Below are 26687 nucleotides of genomic sequence, written 5' to 3' on the forward strand. Positions count from 1 at the left end.
GGAGGTCACATCTATGACACTGAAGTGGTGATGCTGTTTGAAATTTTTCCTGAAGATGGGGTTGCTTAGGACGTACTGTGGCCATCAAGTTTGTTGTCCCGTTTGGTGGAGATTCTAAGTTTGCAAGTTTGGCCAAGTTCTCAGCTACTGATGCCATTGGATGGATTTCTCTTTCCACTGCCTTGCTGAGGTGTGTTAGATCGACCTAGCCATTAGACTTTGGGACTGGTACCATAACAGAGCAGCACCTTGTTGGTTTAGTGACTGGTGAAACAATCCCATGTGAAGCGTCACCTCTATCTCACTCCTGCCTCTTTTCAGAAGTGGGTGTGGGGCCTTCTTTGACCTGAATAGACAAATGGGTTTAGCATCCTGCCTTAAGTGAATTGTGATACATGGTCTTCAGCTTACCTAAGCCTTTAAAAAGTGTGGGGGACTACATCCTAAATTCATTATCTTGTGTTTTTGCATTGACTTTTATAAGCCAGTTCAGAGCTACGTGGAGTTTTCTGCTCAAAAAAGAGCATTCTTGATTCTTGATCATCTACAATGCTTCAGAAAATTCTCTATCTATGTATTTTAATTTGTACCTCGCTGGCCTTGAACATTTAACTTGATTCCCCCCGGACCTTGGAGTTGAATAGAGGACGGTTGTCGTGTCACTTTACTCAGCCATGAAACTCTGTCAGATAACACTGAGGCACCAGCTCCTGTGTCTATCTTGAATTTGGTCAGATGCCCATTTATATCAAGGTCAGCCTTCCAATACTGGTTTTTATTTTCCTTTATTTCCCCTAGGAAGGTTGTCAAGGTCTTGCATTTCTTGAATGGAGGTTCCTTCTACAGATTCCTCCTCAGCGTAACATAGATTTCCTGAAATGGCAGACCACTTTAAAATAGCCTAACCTGCCACACCCATGGCACTGCGCAATTCAGGTAGGGGAGTTCCTCCCACCTATGAGCCACCTGCCCGTCACAGTGGGGACATTGAAAAATGGCGGTTGGCGCATAATCAGGGCGTTTCCCTGGTTGTTGCCTTGCTGTACTCTTGGCTTTACAATTAACCCACAATTTGAACAATTTCATCAGGCTGGTCTTGGGAAATTTCCCATGCACCTCTGACAAAAGCCTTCCCTGCTGTTCAGCCCGTGTAGAGTCATGGGTTAACTCTAATGATGGCTACTGAGCATGTGCGTAAGGAGCCATGTCACATTGATGTCACTCACTTAGCATCTATCTTAGAGTGTGAAGCATCTCAGGGAGTAGCTCCTGCTACGTCTTGGTCATATTTAACCTTTGCAAATAGTTAGCATGTAATAAATGTTTTTTGAACAAAAGGCCATTGCCTCCAGCAAGATCTCTCCTGGAGTAAGAAGCCAACGAATCCTGAGATAAACCCACAATAACAGATTGTACTGTGTCAGTAGAAGCATTGTTGTAATAGAAAGGGATATGCAAGTCCTCTTAGCAAAAAAAAAAAAACAACTTTTAAAAATTGTGTTGAATCTCAGGAGACCAAAAGGTATTTTAGACACTGCATCCCATCCTCTCTCACCTCTCATCAGAAAACCGATAACACAAGTTCTAGTCTCTTAAATTGGACAAGACATCTAGCCTGGAAAGAAACTCCAGCATAAAGTCATTCCAAACCAGCTGAAAACTGACAACAGAGCGAATGTGTAAGCTTGGTTTCAGGTGCACAGTGAATATACAATTGCACATGAGACAATTACCACATTGTTCTGTTGCCACCTTTGAAAAATGCAACTTAGAACACAACCTGGTAGCTGTTATATTTAAGCACACAGAGAGCTCCAACCCAACGTAGGGACAGAAACCAGATTGAATTAAGCTAGTGTGAAATTGGAAGCATAGGGCAGGATGTTTGGGTCGTCGGGCAGGCACAACGGGCGGGCCCGTGATCGGCCCCTGGCCATGATGGGACTCTGAGAAGCTCAGTGGTGCCGGGGCGGGGCCAGGAGAAGGGCGAGCGCAGAAGTCTGTGCTTGTGCAGGGCAGTGCGCACGGAAAGCTCCCTGAAGGCAGGGAGCAGCCTCAGGGAGCTGAAGAATTTTAACATCAAAAATAAAGATTTTGAACATCAGAGAAAAATGTCCCCACATAGGACGCATTCACACGAACAGAAATACAATAAAAATTATGTCAATACATTTTAATTTTTAAAAAATTAATGTCATAAACCTCATCCAGCCAGTGGATGAGTTTTCCTCAAAAATGCAAAGGCCGCCTGGCCGATTTGCCCGCCCGTCAACCATAAGATTGGACGAACAGTGAAAAATAGTGCTTAATTAATATGTTAATGGCCTTAATAAGCCTCTTAATTGTCAGCGGGCACACTACTGACTCTCGCACTTGCCCACTGACCGAAATATTGCGCGAGTGGGCATATCAGGCGCATGCCTGCATGCCGAGGAGAAGATCCTGCCCATAGTTTATCGAGATCGGAAAAGGAGAAAGAAGTCCAATTATTTAAGATTTTAAAAGCAAACAGGCCCATCTTCCAAACTGGAGTTATAGGGTTGGATTTTTCTGGAGTTGGGCTTACTCTGGACACCTTTAAAATTGGTGGGTGGGACACTGATGCGGAAGTCATCCCCCCACCACCCCACCCCATTTCCGGCAGATCCCATTTTTGCTGGCAGAGGGAAGGGGGTGGGGCATGAATCAGGCAGGCGGGAAACCTGAAATCAGCAGGGCCATTTGAAAGTAATGCTGAGCTCAAACAGACCCCATTTTCACTGTTCCTTGACCCACAGTGTGGGAGTCAGAAATTTACAGAGAAGGTGCAAATGTTCTTGAAGGGCAGATAATGTTTGTTTAAGTGTCATGATCCATAATTATTTAAATTCCCAGCCCTTTAAATCGAAAGAGAAAAAGGTTACAGCTTCCAGTTGGAGTAAAAAAGACCCCTGTTATTGGAGTGCTTTGACTGACAGGCCATCTGGTGTAGCTGAGAAAGAAAAAAAACACATGAGCTATCTATTCCTGCAGTTTCAACAGGCTTCACTTCAACAGACTTCTCAGGCTGTTATTACAGCGGGGCCTGTTATTACAGCTGAGCCCCTTATGAATGTTTGGCTGAGTTTCAAGAGTTTCAAAACCAGTTATTTCAACAGACGGGCTAAGGGGATTTAACATTTTTGAATGAGTTTCATGAATTAGAGATTTTTCTGTATCAAGTGTGTATGAGTGAGGGCTCTCTTAGATTCTTCAAAGTTTATTTTAATCTCCAAAAGGCTCCTGAGGTTTGGCCATAGTAGGGGCTAGGAGAGTGGCTATGGACGAGGCATGGGGGGAATAGAGGTGGCATGGAGGTATGAAGAGGCATAGAGTTGGCTTCATGGTACAAGGGGACATGGAGGTGGCATGGGGAGTTTATGAGAGGTAAGAGCTAGAGAACCTAACAGTCTTTTATATAACGGGCCAAAGTTTCAGAAAGTAGAGGAGGGCCTTTTAACCAGCTCACCTAAGCACTTGCCTCTCTCCGTGGCCATCTCCAAACTGCCTCTGGAGGCAGTGGACCTGACTCCATTCCATCCCTCCCTCCCCAGAATGAAAATATGGCAGGCAGGGACCCTTTTAAAGGAGATGGGTCTGACAGGTCACGATCATTTCCCAATAAATCTAGCTGATAAAGTCAGAGTCATATCTGGCACAGAAGGAGGCCATTGAGCCCTTCGAGTCTATGCCGCCTTCCTGCACAGCAATCCAGTCAAGCCCGGCAAGTTTATTTTCTTCAAATGCCCAACCAATTTCCTTTTGAAATAATTGATCATTTCCACTTCTACCACCCCTGTGGGCAACAAGTTCCAAGTCATTACGACTCGCTGCATAAAAAGGTTGTTCCTCACATTCCCACTGGTTCTCTTGTCCAAGACCTTAAATCTATGTCCCCTGGTCCTTGTACCATCAGCTAATGGGAAGAGCTTTTCCTTCTCTACCTTATCTAAGCCTGTCATAACTTTGTGCACCTCCATCAAACCTCCCCTCAATCTCCTTTACTCTAAGGAGAACAACCTCAGCTTTTCCAACCTAACCATGTAACTAAAATCCTCCCATCCCTGGAACCATTCTGGTAAATCTCCTCTCTACCCTCTCAAGGACCCTTGCATCCTTCCTAAAGGGTGGTGACCAAAACTGGACACAATACTTAAGTTGGTGCCTCACCAGTGCTTAAAGGCTCAGCACAACTTGCCTGCTTTTGTACTCAATGCCTCTATTTATGAAGCCCAAGATCCAAATGCTTTGCTAACCACTCTCTCAATATGTCCTGCAACATTCAAAGATCAATGCACATCCAGCCCCGCATCCCTATGTTCCTGCACATTCTCTAAAACTTCAAATATAATCACTATCCCTTCTGCCAAAATGCATCACCTCACACTTCTCTGTATGAAATACCACCTGCCACTAGTCTGCCCATTTTGCTAGCCTATCTTGCTAACCTATGTCTTCTTACAGGTGATGTGAATTATCCTCACTGTTTGCCAATTCTCTTAGTTTGGCAGCATCAGAAAATTTTGAAATAGTTTGATCTGTATTCCAAAATTCAAGTCATTTATATATAGCTAAAAGAGCTATGGTCTTAGCACTGATCCTTGGGGGACACCACTGTCTACCATGCCCCAGTCTGAAAAATAGCCACTTACCATGACTCACTGTCGCTCCTATCCCACGAGCCTCAATTTTATTAAGCAGCCTTTTATGCTGTACCTTAACAAACACTTACTTCAAATCCATATGGACATCATCCAATGCATTCCCTTCATCAACCTGCTCTGTTACTTCAAGGAATTAAATTAGATTAGCCCAGCACAATATGCATTTTACATGCTGGCTGTCCTTAATTAGCTGAAACCTTGCGAAGAGCCTGTTGATTTTTTTTCCCTGACTATTGTTTCTAAAATCTTACCCACCACTGATGTTAAGCTAACTGGCCTGTAGCTCTTAGGATTGTCCTTACAACCTTTCTTGAATAAGGATGTCATATTTTCCACTCTCCAATCCTCAGACACCTCTTTCATATCTTCAGAAGAGTGGAAGATTATGGCAAGGCCTTCCGCTTATCTCCACCTCCGCTTCCTTTAGCAACTTAGGATACAACTCATCCAGACTAGGTGACATACCAACTCTTAGTACAGTCAGCTTTTCCAGTACCTCCTCCGTCTCAATTTTCACCCCATCCATTGCCTCCACTATCTCCGGTTCTACCAATATTTTGTCAGATTCCTCTTCCTTATTAAACACCAATACAAAGAGCTCGTTGTTATTATTAACTCATTGGGCAGGATTTTCGGGTCGTCGGGCGGGCGGGCCTGGGAGCAGCCGGGAAACGGCCCACCACCCGGGATAGGCCCCTGACCAAGACTTCACACTGGCTGCCCTAGCAGGGTGGGGACAGGAGGAGTGCAAGTGCAAAAGTCAGTGCATGCATGAGGCAGCACACATTGAAAGCTCTCTGAAGGCAGAGAGCTGCCTTAGGGAGCTGAGGATTTTTAAACCACTGAATAAAGTTTTAAAAAATTCAGAAAAAATGTACACACAGTAGATGCACTCACCTTAATGTGTGTATTTGAAAAATTCTGCCCAAGAGTTGTTTTTTAAAATTTAATTATGGAAACCTCATCCCGCCTATGGAGGAGCTTTCCTAAAAAAATCAAAGGCCGCCTGGCCGATCCGCCCACCCGCCAACCATAAGGTTGGACGGGGGACGAAAAATAGCAGTTAATTAATTGATTAATGACCTTAAGAGGCTTCTTAATTTTTGGCCGACTCTCACGCACGCCCGCCAACCGAAATATCATGCCAGTGCGCGATGACATTGGGACACTTGCCTGTATTCAGCGCACGCTATTTTACACCTGATCGGGTCAGGCCTACATCATTTTATGCTCAGGCGTGTCGGGTGCGTACCCGCACACCGAGCGTAATATTCTGCCCCACATCTCTTGCCATCCAAGGAGTTCTATTATTGGTTTCCCTACTTTTCGCTCTTGTTGGAATGTATCTAACCTGTACCAGAATCAGTCCTAGGCCTGTTGAGGTGCAACCCGTCCCTTTTGAATAGGTGCCTTCTGTCTCAGAAGTCCCAATACCCCAAGAATCTGAAGCCACCCTCTCTGCTTCAAGGTAGTGCTGATCCTCCCTACCTTTTTATTTCTACTCTCACTAGTGTGTGGCACTGTGAGTGATCCAGAGATTACTACCTTTGAAGTTCTACTTTTTAACTTCCTCCCTAGCTCCTGAAAATCTTACCGTACAACCTCAATACGTGCCCTCTCTATATTGGTACCAACATGTGCCACAACTTCTGGCGCACTACCTTCCTCCTGTAGAATATTTTGCACCCTCTCTGTGATGTCCTTTACCTTGGCACCAGGGAGGCAACACACCATGTGGGATTCACAATGATAGTTATGGAAATACATGTCTGTTTCCCCCGATTATTGAATCTCCTATAATGACAACATTTCTACACTTTGCTATCCCCTCCTGTACAGTCCCTTGCCCATTGGTGCCATGAGCTGAACATGGGGCGAGTGAATTGGTGGGCAATAGGCAAGTGTTAGTTTACTTTATTAAATAATTCATATTTTGCTGTTAAATTTCACTTGATTGAGTAGTTTTCATTGTGTTTTATAGTGAGTTAGCTTCCAGTGAGTGCCTTTAGTTAGCTTTTTACTATTTTAGTATCTCAATCTTTCAGAGGTCAGTTTTATAAAATTTTATAGGCTAGTGTCTCTGTGTCTTAGATGTCAGGTTCATAGATTATTAGTGTTCAGTGTTAAGTGTTTTAATGGTTAGGGTTTCAGTGAACTAGAGGTCCTTGGATTGGCAACCATGGCAGGCACATCAGGACCCATTACATGCACATTCTGTTCTATAGGGGAACCTACAGGATGCTTCATGTATTCTGGATGACCATGTGTAGAAGGAGTGCTACTAGTTGATTGAGCTCAAGCTCTGAGTTACGGAGCTTGAGGAGCAGCTGTAGTCACTGTGGCGCCAATGGGTGCCTGAGAGTTCACTTGAACATATGTTTCAGGATATGCAGGAGGTAAAGGAGTGGGTAACCATCAGACAACGTAAGAGGAAGTCAAACTAGGAAAATAAATTTAAAAATAGGACTTCAAAGGTAATAATGTCAGGATTATACCCAGTGTCGCGTGCTAGTAAGTAAGGAAACAGGAAGGAATTGCTGTTGAATGTATGCTGCAAGAGGGAGTGTTTCAGATTATTGGGTCACTGGAACCAGATCTGGGAGCAGGGGTATTTGTGTAAAATGGACAGGTTACACTTGGCCAGAGCTGGGACCAATGTTCTCACTGAGAGGTTAACTGGAGGAGGGTTAACTACTTTAGAAGAAAGAGAGGAGAGAGAAATAGCAGAAAGGAGCAGAAATGGGCCAAGGGCAGAGAGACACACGGCACAGTAAAATTACAATGACCCCAACAATTGCAGGGACCAGATTGAGGAAAATAGGAAAAGTGAAGGAGGAGTTATTATATTATATCTACATCAATAAAGATGCAGGTACAAATTGCTATGTGATTATGATGGTATTGCATTAACAAAGACTTGGCTTAAACAAGGCCTCTTATGGCACAGCGGATGGAATATGCCGAGCTCCTCAAATCCCAGAGGGAAACTTGAAACAACTGCCACAACTGTTTTGCAATTTGTATATTTATTTCGAGATGCAAGCCTTGAATTCAGCAGCAATAAATCCACTGAGTCTTAAGAGATTTTTTACAAAACTAAATTAAACATTTAGCAATAAAAGAAAAGATGTTAAGCAAATACATAGGTCTAAAAATTACTACTATGATAACTCCTAGCTCCCTAATTAATCTTCTCCCAGTTACACCTCCATTAAGGCAACAATAAAACAGCATAAAACAGACCCAGCAAAGCACACAATGCCCTAGATATTCACCGTGAGTTTTCTTAGCTTCGGTTTCTGTAGACAGTGACTTGATGTATAAAGCTTGGAAGCTTTTCACACTCATGTTAGATCTTAGAATGCCTTCCTCCTTACACATAACCTCATCTACTTTATACATGTTTCTCCCTTTTCAATGTAAATTCCATTGTTTTAAAATGGCTTTGCAACTTTACATTTTCCATCATATAAATCTTTCAGAGTACTCATATTATCAATAACCTTTGGGAAAAGTAAACACACTGTATGACTTAGCTTCATATGGCTAGGTATGGTATCTCATCATCTCTTTGAAATTCAAACTGCTCTGGTTTATCTAAAAATTCAAATATTCCTCACAGCTCACATTCTAAACCTCCAGCCATGTTTATGTATTTAGCATTTCAAACCTAGCTTCCCTTTGTGATAAAACAAAAACTCCAAGGTATCTGTCTTCGATTCAATTAAATCCATCACACACACATCCACACAGAGAAGCTAATCCAAATCCCAATATTAACCTACCTTTATAATAAATCACAGTAATATTATGAAAATTAGTATATTTTCCTGACAGCCCCCTTCTTGCTGGAAAATGAACCATTACAGTTTAAAGAGACGGCTTCATTTTCTTAACCCATCTTATATTATCTATACTTATCCATGTACTCACACTATTACATTACCAAATGCATGCATAAGCATAATATATATATATATATATATACATATACAAATCATTGGGATCAAGAGAAACCATTCCAGTCCAGTGTCCAGGTTTTTAAATGTCCAATTTTCCCTTTCAGCTTCAAGCTCTTGACAATGCACCTGCAATTAGATTTTCTCATCCAGCCACATGTATAATTTGCAGATTATATGGTTGCAGTAATAAACTCCATCTGAATAGCCTTGCACTTCTGCCTTGAAATTCGTCCAGAAACTTTAAAGGATTGTGGTCTGTGTAAACAATTGTTTTTGGCGAATTATTTGCAACATAAATCTCAAAATGCTGCAATGCAAACACCAGACCCAGAGTCTCCTTTTCGACCACTGAATATTTTCTCTGTTGTACATTTAACTTCCATGAAAAATACCCTTTCGGTTTCTCAATTCCAGTGTCATCTTGTAACAATACTGCCCCAATGCCTATATCGCTTGCGTCAACAGACAACTTAAATTGCTTGGCATAATTGAGTACTGCCAAAACTGGTGTTGTAGTAATACAGTTTTCAAACTGTCAAATGCCTTCTGATATTCCTGTATCTATTGAAACTTCTTCTTAGTACTTAAGTCAATGGAGCAACCACACTGCTAAAGTTTGGTACAAATTTCTGGTAAAACCCACTCAAACCCAAAAATCTCAAAACTTCTCGTTTTGTTGCAGGCACAGGGAAATCCACGATAGCTTTCACATCCACGTACACAAACATTCACTCTCTCCACCACTGACGCACAGTAGCAGCAGTGTGTACCATCTACAAGATGCACTGCAGGAATTCACCAAGGCTCCTTAGACAGCACCTTCTAAACCCACGACCACTACCATCTAGAAGGACAAGGGCAGCAGATAAGTGAGAACACCACCACCTGCAAGTTCCCCTCCAAGTCACTTACCATCCTGACTTGGGAATATATCGCCGTTCCTTCGCTGTCACTGGGTCAAAATCCTGGAACTCCCTTCCTACCAGCACTGTGGGTGTAGCTACACCACATGGACTACAGTGGTTCAAGGCAGCAGCTCATCACCACCTTCTCAAGGGCAACTAGGGATGGGCAATAAATGCTGACCCAGCCAGCAAAGCCCACATCCCTGGAATGAATAAATAATCTCTCGGAGCCACCTTACCATGTCCAATGGTATGGCCTAGATATGTAATTTGCGCTTTTGCAAATTCGCTTTTAGCCAAGTTCATTACCAAAGTAGCTCCTTGTAATCAACAAAACAATTCTTTCAGATGTTGTAAATGTTCTTCCCACAGTTGACTGAAAACTATCAATTCATCAATATAAACAGCACAATTGCTCAGTCCTGCAATTACTTTATTTGTCAGTCTTTGAAATGTTTCAGCTACATTTTTCATTCCGAACGGCATGACTTTAAACTGATATAGTCCATCTGGCATCACAAAAGCCAATACCTCCTTTGCTCTCTCTGATAATGGGACTTGCCAATAGCCTCTTAGCAAATAAATCTTTGTAATAAATTTTGATTGACCCACTTTAAACAATATGATCTTCCAACCATTGTATAGGATATGAATCTGCTTTTGTTACCACATTCACCTTTTGATAATCCATACACAGTCTTTGTGTTCCATCCGGTTTTGGTACCAGCACAATAGGCGAACTCCAGTTACTGCAACTAGACTCAATTATATCATTTTGAAGCATGAATCCAATTTCTCTCTGTACTTATGATAATTTTGCCAGATTTAATCTATAAGAATGTTGCCTTATCGAAGATGAAACTTCTACACACATATCATGTATAGCTAACTTTGGCCTCCCCAGCTTATTCCCACAAATAACTTTGTATGACTGCAATAGCTTCTTCAAATCACTTTGACACTTATCTGGAAGGTAACTCAATATTACATTTAAATGTTAAAGTACCTGTTCATTATCCAATTTGATTTGAAGAAAATGTATTTCAGAATCTTGCATTACTACCTTTCTCCTTTTCTACCACCACTAACACCTCCTTGTGGTCCTCTTCCCTGTCAAAGTACTCTTTAAGCATATTTACGTGACACACTCTGTGCTTTTTTCTTCCATCTGGAGTATTTATTAAATAATTTACTTCACTCAGCTTCTTTCCAATCCTGTAAGGCCTACTAAAACTTGCCTTTAATGATTCACCCAGTGCTGGTAACAGAGCTAACACTTTTCCCCCAGCAACAAAAGCACGAGCTGTAGCTTTCCTGTGTGTCTTCAATTTCATCACTTGCTGTGATATCTTTAAATGTTCCCTATCTAACTCAGATGCTCTGACCAATTTTTCTCTTAAATTTGATACATAATCCAGGAGATTAATTTCTGCATTTTGACCCACTAATTTCTCATGAATCAATTTCAGTGGTCCCCTTACCTCATGACCATAAACTAATTCAAAAGGATTAAAACCAGTTGATGCATTAGGAGCATCCCTAATAGCAAATAACAAGGATGGAATTCCCCTACCCCAATCCTGTGGATAGTCCAGACTATATGCCCTCATCATAGTTTTAAAGTTTTATGCCATCTTTCCAAAGCCCCTTGTGACTCAGGATGGTAAACCATTGACTTAAACTGTTTTATCCCCAAACTGTTCATTACTTCCTTAAACAGCTCTGACATGAAACTTGAACCCTGATCTGATTGTATTTATTTAGTAAACCATGTCCTGTAAAAAAAATAGTCAATTCTTCCACAATACTCTTTGTTGTAATATTTCTCAAAGGTATCCCTTCAGGAAACCTTGTAGACACATCCACTATTGTCAGTAAGTACTGAATTCCAGGGAGGGGTCCTACACAATCAATTATGACCCTAGCGAAAGGTTCTTCAAATGCTGAAATTGGAATTAATCACTGCTTGTGTTATCCCTATCACCTGACATATGTGGCATGCTCTACAGAATTTTTTTTTTACTCATTCATGGGATGTGGGCATCACTGGCTAGGCCAGCATTTATTGCCCATCCCTAATTACCCTTGTTCAGAGAGTAATTTAAAAAACACATTGCTGTGGGTCTGGAGTCACATGTAGGCCAGACCAGGTAAGGACAGCACATTTCTGTCCCTAAAGGACATTTGTGAACCAAGTGGGTTTTTACAACAATTGACAATGGTTTCATGTTCATCATTAGACTTTTAATTCCAGATTTTTATTGAATTCAAATTCCACCATCTGGATTCAAACCCAGGCCCCCAGAGCATTACCCTGGGTATCTGGATTACTAGTCCAGCAACAATACCACTATGCCATCACCATCCCCTTACATCTACACTGACCACATCTCTATGCAATCCAGGCCAATAAAAATGTTTTTGTGTTTTCACCTGTGTCTTTCTCATTCTTAAATGTCCCCCCATCAGTATTTCATGAGCAATTCCCAGAATCTCACTTCTATATCTAAATGGTAGAACAATCCAATGCATTTCCTTCCAGCATTTATTCTGCCATTTTCTCATTAAAACACTACCTTTAAGATAATAACATTCTGGAATACATTCTACCTCTGTTTCTGAGTAAGCTGTCTGATATAACTGTCTTATCTGCGTGTCCTTTTTTCTGTAACTCAACCAACTGCCTTGAGCTAAATACCTCAGCTGCATTATCCTCCATTCTTTCTTCCTGAACAATCTTATCAAACACAGTGTCAGCTAATTGGACTTCCATAACTTCTCCCCAACTTTTAACTTCCTGTTCTTCCTTTTCCAACCTGTCAGCCTGTGATCTTGTTATCACACAATCTGGAAACAATCCAGGGTGCTCTCTCTGCAACGCATCTGTTGAAAGCACCTCTACAGGCTGCCCAACTGCCATAGGCATCACCCAAATCTGAGACTCAGTTATATCATTACTTAAAATAAATTGAACCCCTGCAAGGGGCACTTTTCCCACTATTCCAACAATCACCTCACCTGTTTTCCACTTACTCTTCAAATTTACCTTCCACCAGGGAATAGGTTTAGCGCCTCTATGAACCCCACTTATTATCACCTGTTCCTGCAATACACCCTCTGAACAACAAATATTGCTATCACACAACATTATGGATTGATTTGACCCTGTGTCTCTTATAATTTTAACATATTTACCTACTCCATCCTATACACATGGAAAAACTTTCCCGTTACATACAAAATATTTAAACGTTTCTGCAACGTGGTCCTCAGAACTCCCTTGGGTAAATTGTGAACACGTTCCCACTTCTTTACATATCACTGATTCTCCCTATTTTACCTGTACACAAACCATTGTTTTTTCCTGTGCCTGATCCTCAGAACCCACAGTACTTTTATTTCTAGAATTTTTCTGCAGCCCAATAATCCTAACAGATTTTTCCCTGTAATTTCCAACACACTGACTGTGTGTGTCCAACTTTATTACAATGAGAGCACCTCAATTTGAGTGTCACTTCTACGCTCAGCACTTTCCTTTAAATTCTGAAAAAAAAAAACTTCCTGGGAATTTCCACCTGCTTCTTCTCTTCTCTGACCAACTACCTTCCTTTCATCTTCCCACTTTCTATCCTTCTCTGATTTAAAAGGGTGACAAAAGAAAGCTTTAGCTCTATGAACTAACTCATAATCATCAGCTATCTCTGCTGCTTATCTTACCACTTCAATCCTCTGTTCTTCCACATGAGTTCTCATAACTGAAGGAATTGAATCTTTAAATTCTTCCAAAAGAATTACTCCTCTAAGAGCTGCATACGTTATCTCTATCTTCATTGCCCATATCCACTGATCAAAATTACATTGTTTTATCTCTCAAACTCAATATAAGTTTGTCGAGGTTGCTTTCTCATATTCCTAAATTTCTGCCTGTATGCCTCAGGGACAAACTCATATGCACTCAAAATAGCCTTTTTTACCACATCATAGTTCACCGAGATTTCTTCTGACAGTGAAGCATAAACCTCACGTGCTCTACCCACCAACCTAGATTGTAACAACAATGTACAGTTTTCCTGTGGCCATTTCATCTGTTTCGCTATCTTGTCAAATGAAATAAAGAATGCTGCATCATCTCTTTCTTCAAACTTTGGAAGAGCTTGTACAAATGTAAACATCTACCCACTGGGTTCTGATCTGGAAATAAGTCCTTCCTCACCTACTGGTATCTCTTTTTTAACTGAAGCATTTTAAGCTGGAATTCTCTCTCTCTTTTTCTGTTTCCTCCTTTTCTAACCTCGCCATTTCTAATTCTCCTTCCTGTTTTCTTTCTCCCTCCTGCCTTTCTGACTGTTTCCTTTGAAATGTCCTTTCATTTTCTTTTTCTGCCGCCTCTAGTTCCATTTTTTTCATTTGCAACCGAATTTGAGACGATTCCATGACCCAACCTTTGGAGAATTCGGTCTCTCGGGTATTCCTTACAATTTCAAGCGCTGTGCCATGCTTTCAATTATGTATGATTTTCCTACCACTGCCGGTAATCCTAACTGTAACTTATCTGCCAATTCCATTAACATGGCTTTATTTGCTTTTCGTAAACCAACCAAAGTTATAACTTGAACCCCCAGATCTTAGCAACTGGCAAAGCCATATTGCAGTCTCACCACTTTAAAAAAAAATCCTCACACAAACTCCTGAATTCAAAGTGTTTTTCACACTCATAACCTCAAGATTCACCAACTCCAAGCAAATTAAGGAATTTCAAATAATCCCACAAAGAGACCCCAATTTTGTTATGGTACAGCGGATGGCAAATGCTGTGCTGCTCAAATCCCAGAGGGAAACTTGAAACAGCTGCCACAACTGTTTTGCAATTTGTATATTTATTTTGAGATACGTGCCTTGAATTCAGTAGTAATAAGTCCGCCAAGTCTTATAGGTATTTTACAAAACTAAATTAAACATTTATTAATAAAAGAAAAGATTTTAAGCAAACACATAGGTCTACAAATTACTGCTATGATAACTCCTGGCTCCCTAACTAATCTGACTCCCAGTTACACCTCCCTTAAGGCAACAATAAAACAACATAGATTTCAACTGACCCAGGCAAAGCACACAGTACCCTGGATATTCACAGTGAGTTTTCTTAGCTTCGGTTCCTGTAGACAGTGACATGATGCATAAAGTTTGGAGGCTTTTAACACATTTAGATCTTAGAATGCCTTTCTCATTACACATAATCTTATCTCCTTTATACATGTTTCTCCCTTTTTAATGTAAATTCCACTGTTCCAATGTGGCTTTGCAGCTTTACATTTTCCATCATATAAATCTTTCAGAGTACTCATATTATCAGTTGGGAAAATTAAATGCACTGTATGACTTAGCTTCATATGGCTAGGTGTAGTATCTCATCATCTCTTTGAAATTCAAACTACTCTGGTTTATCTAAAATGTGAATGTTCTCCACACCTCACATTCTAAAACTTCTAAAACATTCAGCCATGTTCACATATTTAGCATTTCAAACCAGCTTCCCTTTTTGATCATTCAAAAGCTCCAGACTAGCTGTCTCTCATTCAGTTAAATCCACCACACACACACATCCACAGAGAAACCAGTCCAAACCCCACTATCACCCTACCTTTACAATAAATCACAATAATATTATGAACATTATATTTTCATGGATTATGAAATTTTCCTGTTTGCCACATATTCAGGATTTCTCAAGAAGGAAAAAGAAGAGAGATTGTGGCAGTATTAATAAAGGATGAGTTGAAATTTTAAATGGAAAGGATTTACTAGATGGTTCTAAGACTATATCTTTGGTTTCAGTTGAGCAGAAGCCATTACATTTTTGGGAGATTTGTTTTACAGACCTCAAAAACAGCAAGAAGGAGACAGATGAGCAAACTTGGCAAATTTCAAAGGTGTGTAACTAGAGTAGTATTATTAGGAATCTCAAATTACTCTAATATATGTTAATTCATTCTGAAGCCAGAAAGTGAAATAGGAAACCAGACACCAATCTTTTTATTAATATTAGATTTATTCACAGAATGCAACATTACATATATCTGCCTCCTCCTTAATCAACACTCAATGGCACAGAAATCTTTCCTTATACTCTTTTGAGCAAGCTAAAAACAATTAACTTAATTGACTAATGAAGCACCCCTTAAAGGGACATTGCAATTGTGCTCAAGGTACCTAACCAATCAATGTCCTTCACCGGTGTATCCTTAACCTTGATAATGCAATTAACATACCATTAACAATATAGACCTAGAGAAAAAAAAAAGTGCTAAGGGTAAGGAAAGTGAAGAATTACTGAAATATACACAGGAGGACTTTTTCAATGAATACTGTCACTATCCAACAAGGAAGGAAACAAAAGTTTTTGTTCTGGGAAATGAGGCAGGCAAGTTAAGTGTGTTACATTTGGAGATCATAAATAGTGACCACAGCATAATTCAGTTTAAAGTAATTATGGAAAGCAACCAGAAAATATCCAAGATAAAATGCTCAACTGGGGAAGAGCTAATTTCAGTGATTTAAGGAGGAATGTAGCACAGTGAGACTGGAAAAGGCAATTGCAGGTTAAAGCAGTAACAGAGCAATGGAGGGCATTTAGGGAAGAGATAGATCAGGTGCAAATTAGACGTATTTCTTTGAAGGGAAAGGGTGGTAAATCTAAAGCAAATGCCCCCTGGATAACAAAGGAAATAAAAGTTAAAATGAAATAGAAAAACCACCTACTCGCACCAAACCTTGTTCACCCATCACCTTGTGCTTGCAGACCCAAAATTGGCATTTTGGGAGGATTAAAATGAAATGACATATGGTACAATATTGAAAAGTGCAGATGAACAGAGACACCTTGGAGTTATACACACAAAATCATAAAGGTGGTAGTGCAAGTTGACAATGCGATTAAAAGGTATATCGGTTACTTGGGTTTATAAACAGAGGAATAGAATGTAAAAGCAAATAGTTCATGTTAGAATTTAATAAATCACTGGTTAGCCCTCAGCTAGATTATTATTGATAATTCTGGGCACCAGGCGTCAGGAAAGATTTAAAGGCCTTATGAAAGGTCGTCACAACATGGGAAATTGTGACTGAGTGAGACCTGCCTATAACTTCACCTGCTAACTAAGAACATATTGAACTGATCAAAGAGGACCTGTTCTTTTTTTAAAATAGATAAGAAAATATACTGAGCAAAGATGGCTACCACAAATCACCTGATGTCTGTTATTGTAAGTTGACCATTTATCTGGAAAGTTCCTATATGGATTGCACTGCAGACCCACCCTGACATGTTGCACAGAATTTCACACCTGGGGGGTGTCACTTCAAAAGGTCTATGTCAAAAAGGGAGTCTTGAAAGGAAGGCATTAAAAATGCAAAGTGCTGGACTTTAATTAACTGTAGTTCTATCAAGAGAATTGGAACTGCTATCCAGCCAGATACACCCAAAAGACACTTGAAATCCCCTATGGAGGACAAAATAACCCTATCTTCTTTTGGTTTCTACTATCTTGAAATGTGTCAAATGTTTCTGAGATGAAAGATCAGAAATATGATTATTAATTCTACAACAATGACTACAAGACTCCTTAACCAAATTCCTTTCTTGGAACATGCAGACAAAGTTTAAGAAATTGTTTTGCCAAGCCAGAAACAGAGTGAGAATTGGATTTACATCAAAGTCATCTGGAAAAACAGCTCAGGGAAACAGTAAGCAATCTTTCTCTCTTTCTCTCTCTGAAGCTAAGATTGTCCCCAGCAAAATGCATTTACCTGAACTTCAGTTCAACTCCAGGATTTTAAAGTAAACCAGCCAACTTCAAACAGCCACAACGTTCAACAATCTACACCCAAAGGACAGGCAAAGGACTTAATCATAAATTATTTTAACTTTTAGTTTGACTCTAACTTTTCTTACTTCTGAGATCTGTGCATTTGTGCCATTGTGTCTTTTATTATTTTTCCCTCGGGTTTAGTAACTAATAAACTTACTGTATCTTTGACTCAAGAACACCTGGCTTGGATTGGTTCCTTATTAAAAAGTAAATCCATTTGGATTAGAAAAGGCATTTATGGAGAAAAGAAAAACCTTTGCTGCAACCAACCAAGGGGGCTGAATAAAGGGCAGCCAGTTCACTCCTCCTCACCAAGGATTGTACCAAGGTACAAAGATGATTTGCCAGGCTGTTATCATGCATGGAGGACTTCAGTTATGAGAAGCAGTTGGAAAATCCAGGAGTGTCCTGCTTAGAATAGAGAAGGTTAAGAGTTGACCTAAGAGAGGTTTTCAACATGATGAGGAGTTTTGATAGAGTAAAAAGAGACAAAATATTCCCCTGACAAGTGGATACATAACCAGTAGTCATTGTTTTAAAACCATTGGAAAATGCTTTTGAGGGGAGATTAGGAGAATTTTTTTTTCACTCTGAGTTGTTGGGATTTGATATGGTCTACCTGAAGAGGTGATGGAAGCTAATTCAATGGTAGATGTTAAAAGGGAATTGGTCAAATACTGGAGAATTAGGAACTTACATAGTTACAAGCAAAAAGTGTGGATGTGGGATTAAGCATGACTGCTCCTTCAAAGAGACAGTACAGGCACACTGGGTTGAATGGTCACCTTCTGTGCTGTAAGTTTCTATGATTCAATGATTCTAAATGTACTTAGAAACTATTTTCACTAGAATTATCTTGCCTAATGAATTAAAACTTCTCCTGATCTTGGATTTACATGATTCATTACATCAATTAATTTTAGTCATACTCTCCACATTCAGCTCTTCCCTTGAGCTTAGCCATTGGCGCAATTAGGATAAGGGTAAGTATTAAAGTTACGCATTCTCCCTACGCAATTTCTCTTCCAGCTCATCACTCTGGTAGTCAAAATACTAGTTTGGTCATATTTGACACTGAAGATATAAATAATCTATTCAAAATTTAATCAATGCATTTTAATTAGGAGCCTATTTACTACCACATCTCAAGAAAAGTATAAGCAAAATATTCGGATGCTGGAAATCTGAAACAAAAACCGAAAGGGGTGAAAATACTCAGGTCTGGCAGCATCTGTGGAGGGAGAAACAGAGTTAACCTTTCAAGTTGAATATGACCTGCTGAATATTTCCAGCACTTTCTCTTTTTACTCAAGCAAAGTGTGTTAGCAGTTTGGGGATTCACTTTAATGATTCTAGAATTCTTATATGTCTAAACTGCAAATCATTTACTTTAAATTAATTTTACAGCCTGAACACTGACTTCATTAAGATGAACAGAAATCTTTTCTCCAACAATAAGTAGAGTATAATTACATGACTGGAAGTGACAATTACTCATGTATCACCAGAACACACTGGTGACTTGTAAAAACCATCAGCTGAATTGTATGAAACATTTATTTATTTATTTTGCTGTCCAACGCTGATTATTAAAATCAGTAGGATATTACCGGCATGACAATTATTGCATTAATCAAATATTACAGGAGTAACATTGTATTCAAATAAAACTTTCATGACTAACAAAATAACTCCAAACAGCCCTTTGAATGCACTTCAGTCTTTAGCAGGCAGCACTTTCAAGATGGGGGAACATTTGCTCCATATAATCCTGTTAATTTTCCTCCAAAATCAAGATTTTTTTGAGGAACCTAGTACATGTCAATCCTAACAATATGACTAGGGTAAGAATGAAAAGTCTTCTCAGTACAATCTAGAATTGCATTGCTTGAGTTTCAAATGCTAAATTGCCAGGACAGCAGTTGCATGTAGGACAATATTAATTTGGGTTGTTTCCTCAAATAGGTCCAGTTTCAGGATTATTTTTAACCATAATCTATATCCCTACAATCCCTCTTGAATGATGAATCAAACAAATTCCTTTTTGAATGATTCAGTTAATCAACATATGACTGGGATTTACTGCCGCATTCCTAATAGTAGTGGAATTAAATGAGAAAAAGCTGTCCAGCCCATTGAGCAGGATTCCCTCAGGAGACCATGCACCATTTGTGCTGCTGTAGACCACACTGGGCAGCAGTCTGTTCCACAAATCAATAAGAAATTACTCTTCATTTATTTAATCTTCTGATGGACGTGAACAACTTTAGGCGACTGTGAACTTTGCACAAATCCTAGAAATTAATTGAATGCAATCCTTTCATACCTTGAACTTATACATCAACCTCCTCCTTCACCAGGTATTTTCTTACCCATGCACAAATACAAACACATCAAAAAATGTCTCACTCAGCAACCTCTTATAGATCGCAGTTAGAACAAAAGAACAGCAGGTTTTTTGAAGGGGAAGGAGAAAGGGGAAATAAAGAAACCAGGCTAGCTTTCATTTTTGGTTGCTATTGATTGAAACCAGTAGGAAAGTACACCTGTGATTATACCAGATAAGACAAGGAATGAGTTCAGCTGTGATGGTCAAGTAGCCGAGCGGCATTCATTGACTAAGTTTACATAAGGATAATGATCTTTTGGGCAAAATAATATAGTGGGTGGCTTATGTCTCTGGAGCTGGTTGCTACAGGATCTTCAGGACAGAAGGGAGAAATTGAAGATGGTGGTGAGAAAGAAAGGGGAATAAATCAAGAAATCAAAGAAAGAAAACAAAACTGTTTGTACTTTCCTTTATGATTTCTCAATCATGTGCACACATGAAAGCCAATGAGTGTCACTGGGCGACTTGACCATCACAACCAACCTTGGTCTTGATCTCATCTGATATAATCATGGGTTCACTTTCCTAGTGATGTCAATGTGTTGCATCCAAATATAACAATAACATGTATAACTTACTGTTTACTCATTCCACCTCTTCACTGCTGCTTTTTATGGCTCCAGGGATTCTTCTATTTCTGTTCTTTTTTTAAACTTTCATCACCTATTGTTACCTATGTCCACTGTTTCTCTTTGTAATTTTTTATTTTACTGAAGTGTCTGACTTGTTTTGCACTTAGGCCTTTCTCCCTAGATTCAAAGTAGAAGCAAGAACCTGCTAAACATTCAGCAAGTGAAACGCTATCATACAGACCAGTCCGATGAAAGGCCCTCACTAAAATGACTGCCAGTTCAGAGGAAAATCATACCTGAAAGGTTAACCTGTCATTCTCTGTCAAATGCATATCCCATTTTCTTTCATGTAGTCAGTGCTTTTTATGCTTCTTATGGGGTTCAGACAGCAATCACTTGGAATAATAAATGTTAAACAATGCACTGTGCTGCAATGAACAGTTGCCAAGATTCTCAGAGAAAATACACAACGTAGCAGAAGATCAGAGAAGGTAAACAGACAACTTGTTTACATTCAGTAATTTTGTAAAGTACAGGAATTCTAAGAAAGATAGCAAAGTGTCAACCATACATCACAACTTCAACTGATACATTTTCCACCTGTGCTCTAGGTACATCACACAACAACACTTTATACAACATGTTTAATGCATACTTTGTCACAAGATGCTCTGCAGGCAAGTGAGAGGGATAGGGGATGTTTCTGAAAGCATGCTCAAAAAAGACAGACTTTGTTGAGGCTTTTAAAATTGGGAAGAGCTGTGATGAGATGGAGGAACCTGAGGCTCCAGCCAGGGGAATCAAGGTGACTGGAGACTCCGCCAGCAGAAGTAGAGTGGAGGAATGAGCACAAGGGTGTGGGTGGGGGTGCTAGAATGTAAAGGCGGCCAGATTAAGGAACAAAATGGCATGGGCTGGATTTAAACTTTGAATGACTTCAGCAGGTAGCAGAGGTAAGGTGCAAAGCTATGAGAATGAGGATTTTTAATTCAATATGTTGGGGACTGAACCAAAAGGAAAAAGAAACAAGGATGGAGAAGGCATGAGTAGAACTTGGTAACAAAGTTTGGTATGAGTTCAAATTTGTGAAGGGTGAAACTGAAATGGCATTGAAAAGTCTGGTCTAGGGATTATTGCAGAGTGAACATACACAAAAGAACAAATAAAACCCAAAAAATAACAAAACAATTGTAGCAGGATATGCAATTTGGCCCATTGAGCCTGCTCCGCCATTCAATAAGATCGTGGCTGATGTGGTTGTGCCCTCAACTCCACCTTCCTGTTTGCCCCCATAACACTTGATTACCTTGTCGATCAAAAATCTAACTCAGCCTTGATGACCCATTCATTAAATGAATGAGTGTTTTTCAGGAGTGGTGAGAGAGAGGTAAGGGCAGAAGTAGACAATGGCACAGAGGAAGTAAATGCTCTGATTATAGATAGGGTGTAGGGTTTGAAGTTCATCACTGGATTGAACAGGACACCGAGATTGTATGTTATTTGGTTTAGCTTGAGCAAGCAGCCAGGGAGGAGCATGACAAAGGTGGTGAGGATACAGAGATTTTCACAATAGCTGAATTCAGTAGTTATATTCTTTCTAATTTTCAACTTATGAAAGTTCTATCTCATGCACAACTAGATGTCAGAGAGATCAATAGAATGAGAAAACCTTTGGAGATTTAAGGACCAAGGAGTTATCAGAGTGAGCCTTACAGATGGAAGTCAGTTTGAGGATACTCAGAAGGCTAAGTGAAGGAACTTTCAAAGGACACAGGGAAATTCACCCCAAGATGTCAGGGAGGAGGGAGCCTGTTGAAATGTTGGAGGGGACTTGGACTTGAATCAACAAGGCTACGTATCTGCTGAAGGTATTGTGTAATGTATAAGTGGAGCATAAAGTATTTTTGGTTATGTGAATGAGCAGGACCTATTGATTTTTGTGCAATCCTTTCTGTCGGTCGCTATGAAATTCATCTCTTTTTATAAGTTATCCATCTTCATGGTGACCATAACACAGTACACATATGGGGTAGAATTGTACAGCCCCTCCCGCCAGTGAGATTTTCTGGTTCCGCCAAAGTCAATGGACTTTTGAATGGCTAGCCGCATTTTCCAGCCCCACTCCCACCTCGACAGGGCTGCCCACGGAATTCTGCCCACAGAAACTGACCCCAGATGGAATCTGTTGACATGTGGTGTTGCTGTGGACAACATGTAAATGAAGAAAAGTAGGGGAACCGTGGATGCTCCTGCACAGGCAGGAGATGCTATTTTGTTGAAGGTTGCTGATTGCATTGAAATGGAATTAAACATTGGTAGTGCTGCAGAAGAGGATGGAGTGGTGACTCTGTCAAACACTGCAGAGGTCAAGATTGAATAGGGTCTTATGACTATAGTCACAAAGAATGACATTGGTGATTTTGACCACAGCAATCTTACTTCTGGGTCAGGACACACACTGAATTGGAGCACATTCATGAATTTGAAAATCTATAGTTGCGCAGGTTTCTCAGATTTTCCTCTCTCGGAGGTAGGTACTTTGTTTGTTTCACAACATGTGAGCATGTACTTGTGCATCGTTGAAAACCTCCAATTGCAGAAAGTACCGTCTGCACTGTGAAATGCTACTCAAACAGTTCTATCAAAAAAAAATTGCAGAAGAGGTATAAGACACAAAGAATAATTGTGTGAGGTCATTTGTTTAGGATCTCTGGCATCCTGCGCTATCGAGATGGTTAGCTGCTGGCTTATACAAGTGATTCTCCACAAAAGAACCCTTTCCATTGGAGTCAAGCCATGGCAAAAGGTGGTGACTAGAGGTGATGTGCTTCTAAAGAGGTAGGGAAACAGGCAGGTACAAAGACAAGTGAGTCATTTCCAATGTGGCACTCTTGAATATAATTCATATGGATTCATTCCAGCTGACATTGAAAATTTTGGGTTTCGTTGGATTAGCATTGTGGTCCCATAAATCCTTTAGAAGTAAGATAATTGTACTGAAAGCAAAATTGAACAGCTTTAACATTTTTGTTTAATTTTCTCTATAATTCTGTAATTTTACTTTGCCATCATTTTGAATAAAGAAATCAAATATAATTTTACCTTCGCCTTAACTTTGCACAGAAGCCTCAGTAACAGACTCTGCCAACTCTGACCATTTTTCTTTCCTTTCTTTGGTTCAAAGTACATCATAATTTTCATCAAATGCCTGTCCCCAGATTAAACCAACAAACATAATAAAAACAGAATACTGGAAATACTCAGCATATCTGGGAGCATCTATGGAGAGAGAAACAGAGGTAATATTTCAGGCTGATGGTCTCCAGTTCATGAGTTCCGATGAAAGATTATCGACCCAAAACATTATCTCTGTTTCTCGCTCCGTAGATGTGCTGAATATTTCCAGCATTTTCTGTTTTTATTTCAGATTTCCAGCACTTGGAGCATTTTGTTTTTGAATAAAATGTACCTGAATAGTGAAGAACTGCAAGGCAGTCAATACAGATTTGCCTCAATTAAAAGGCTAAACCTCCATTTAATATTTCCTGATTAGAAATAGTGGAAAACAAACAAGAATGGAATTGAATGGAATAAATGGATTCAACTTCATAAAACTAGCAGGGAAACATGGAGTATTTGCCAAAAAATGCCATCAAACCTACAACACAGATGACACTTAGAAACTCATGTAAAAAAGCCGTTTCAAACAAAGTACAGTGTTTATGTAAAGCAGTTCCTTATGCTAAGACACTTCATTGTATAAGATTAATCGATTTTTTGCTGTTCCTGAGTTTAGAATATGTTATTCCTTCCCCAAAGACAGTTTATTTTGTGTGCAAACATACAAACACTTCAATCTTTTTCTCCTACTGCTTACCCGAACCAGCTGGAGGGGGAAGGGCCCTCTGGAATTTTCTGGCACATTGATTGGAGGAATGACCCAATCTCTCTTCTGTCGCTTCAGCCCATTGGAGTTCTGCTGTTGGCGCCATGGAAACAGTGTATCACCAAGCTGCTTTGAAGGCTCAGGAGGCACATTCTTCTTCCCATTCTGTTCATGAAACAAAATACAAAACTCTTCAGATATGACTTAAGGAAAACAGTTATTAAAACAGCCTTGGCAGTCAGTCTAACTTGGAGAAAATTCACAAATGAAAATGAATCAAAATATTACAGTTCAACAACTTGATGCAATTTGTTAGCGCCTATTTAATTGACACACGAGTATGAAATTATCACATAAGTCAACTTGGATGTTGGAACAGTTACAAATTATACAATAATTACCTTTGATTTTGAAGCTGTCTGCGCTAAAGAAGCAGGGCTTTGGCCAAAAACTTGTGAAACATTTACATGATCTGCTATAAATTTGGTATTCAAAATTAAGGAGCAAGAGGACATTGTATTTCCATGCAGTAATAAATTCAAATGAGGATTTTTGTTCATATATTCACATCACAGCACCGAAGATTGTACCAGTTGTGCGGTTCAATGCTTAATGAAGGGTCATTTGGACCAAGGTATCACTGCTACCTCAGTTTACTGATATGTCTCTACATTGATTCAATCTTACTCTCTTATGTCATTTATTCATTGCGATTATATCTGTCACTCTTTTATATGGGGCACAGTCCTTTTTTTAAGGCATTTATCGCTCTCTGTTCTCCAATTTTCTCGCAACAATCAAATGACTGGAGTTTGGAAAACCTTATATTTCAGCCAGCTGTAAAGGTTTTGGTCATGCACAAGATCGCTAACTTTTGCCAAGCTTCCTACAACATGTCTGAATGCAGGATTTTAGTCCACCAATGTACTATGTTACGATCTCCACAGAGACCACTAAGTCTAAAAAGGATATTTAAATTTCCAGTGACCGACTGAAAGGATCACACAAGGTTTCAAGTTTTAAAACTTTTATTGTGACAATCAAACTAAAAAGAATGTTGATTAAACACTATTTTGTAGGCAACTTTAGAGTCTAAACAGCAGAAAAGAAACTCCCCATGGCCAAAGATGTCCAGCTACGGTTATACTGTCCCTTAAGTAGACATTGTTCAAGCCTCATCACTCATGTCAAGTAAAATCTCAAATAAACATTTTCTAATCTTTTGTAGTTTTCTCCTGCTCAACTATCAGCTCTATGCACTTGTATTAAAGCTCTTTATTACACAATATTTGTTTGCTGAATCTTGACTTTGTCTTTGAAGTGAGAAGTAAATTGTTTCACAATACTGCCTGATGGAGTATCATTATTTCACAAAATCATCTGTTTTACCAAAACAAGTTAATACTATTTGATGTTTACATTCTTTCTGAAATATTTTTCTTTAAGTAAGTCATCACTTTATGTTCCTCCACAATGCGCCAGAATTGATTTTTATAACCAAATCCACAATGACTACATATAAAAATGGTACCAAAAACAACTAATAGCCACAGCATTAATGTGTTGGGACACTCAACCAAAAAACTCAGTTTGAAATCTAGTCTACATAGTGACTCATCCTTCAATTTGCCCCAGGATGAAGACCAAACTAATTTTAAGAGACAAAAGGAATATTCTCCCCCTACCAGCACTCAAACACACTTTCTGCTCATTTGACCAAGGAAACGCTTTGACACTGTATGGAAATCGGGGTATCATCTGGATATCACAGTTCCTTAGTCATAATTTAATATGCTGGTGGGAGGAACTGGAAGAAAAAATCTATCCGTAGTGCAGGAGATGTCACATCCCATTTAATACCAAACAATTGTGATATTTTATGAATATGACAATAGAATTTGTTTGAGCCTGATAAATACATCTCAGTCAGTACTTGTGCTTAATCGTAAATAATTATAAGGAACATAAGTCAAAAAAGACAAACATTAAGCAGGCTCCATTTAATTCTACTGAATTGATCAATTCTACCGTATACTTAAATTTGAAAAAAAATGGCCAAAATCAACTACAACCAAAAAGAAATGTCTAGACATTCAGTCATAGTCTTCTAAGGTTGCAAAAACTACTCAATGTAAATTAATACCATGGAGTTTCAACGTCAATAAATAGGAATATAAAATTTATAAATGTAAATAGAGTACAGATTATTCATCTTACATTTTTTAGACCAAGGAATTGTTGCAATGCTAAGTAAAAGTTGTTTTTGAAGGAGGTTAACCAATATATTTTCTTCTGACTGAAGAACAGGTACATTCAACATGTCTATCAAACCCCTGGGCAATTTAATCCATGTCAGGGAGGAGATACAAAAAAGCTGGGGTAACATATTTTTTTCTTGCTCCGAGTGTCTGCTATGAATGCTG

General features: G+C 39.4%; 1 protein-coding gene across 1 annotated transcript in view; it reads right to left on the bottom strand.

The window, feature by feature from the left end:
• Window positions 1-26687, bottom strand: part of LOC144688569 (cadherin-4-like) — a 732621-nt gene that overhangs the window by 237798 nt on the left and 468136 nt on the right. The window contains exon 4 of the mRNA XM_078555304.1: window positions 24256-24429. Coding sequence (XP_078411430.1) covers window positions 24256-24429 — 174 coding nt within the window. The remainder of the gene's footprint in view (window positions 1-24255; window positions 24430-26687) is intronic.

Source organism: Cetorhinus maximus, chromosome 13 (assembly GCF_964194155.1).
Source record: "Cetorhinus maximus chromosome 13, sCetMax3.hap1.1, whole genome shotgun sequence".
Classification (NCBI taxonomy): Eukaryota; Metazoa; Chordata; class Chondrichthyes; order Lamniformes; family Cetorhinidae; genus Cetorhinus; species Cetorhinus maximus.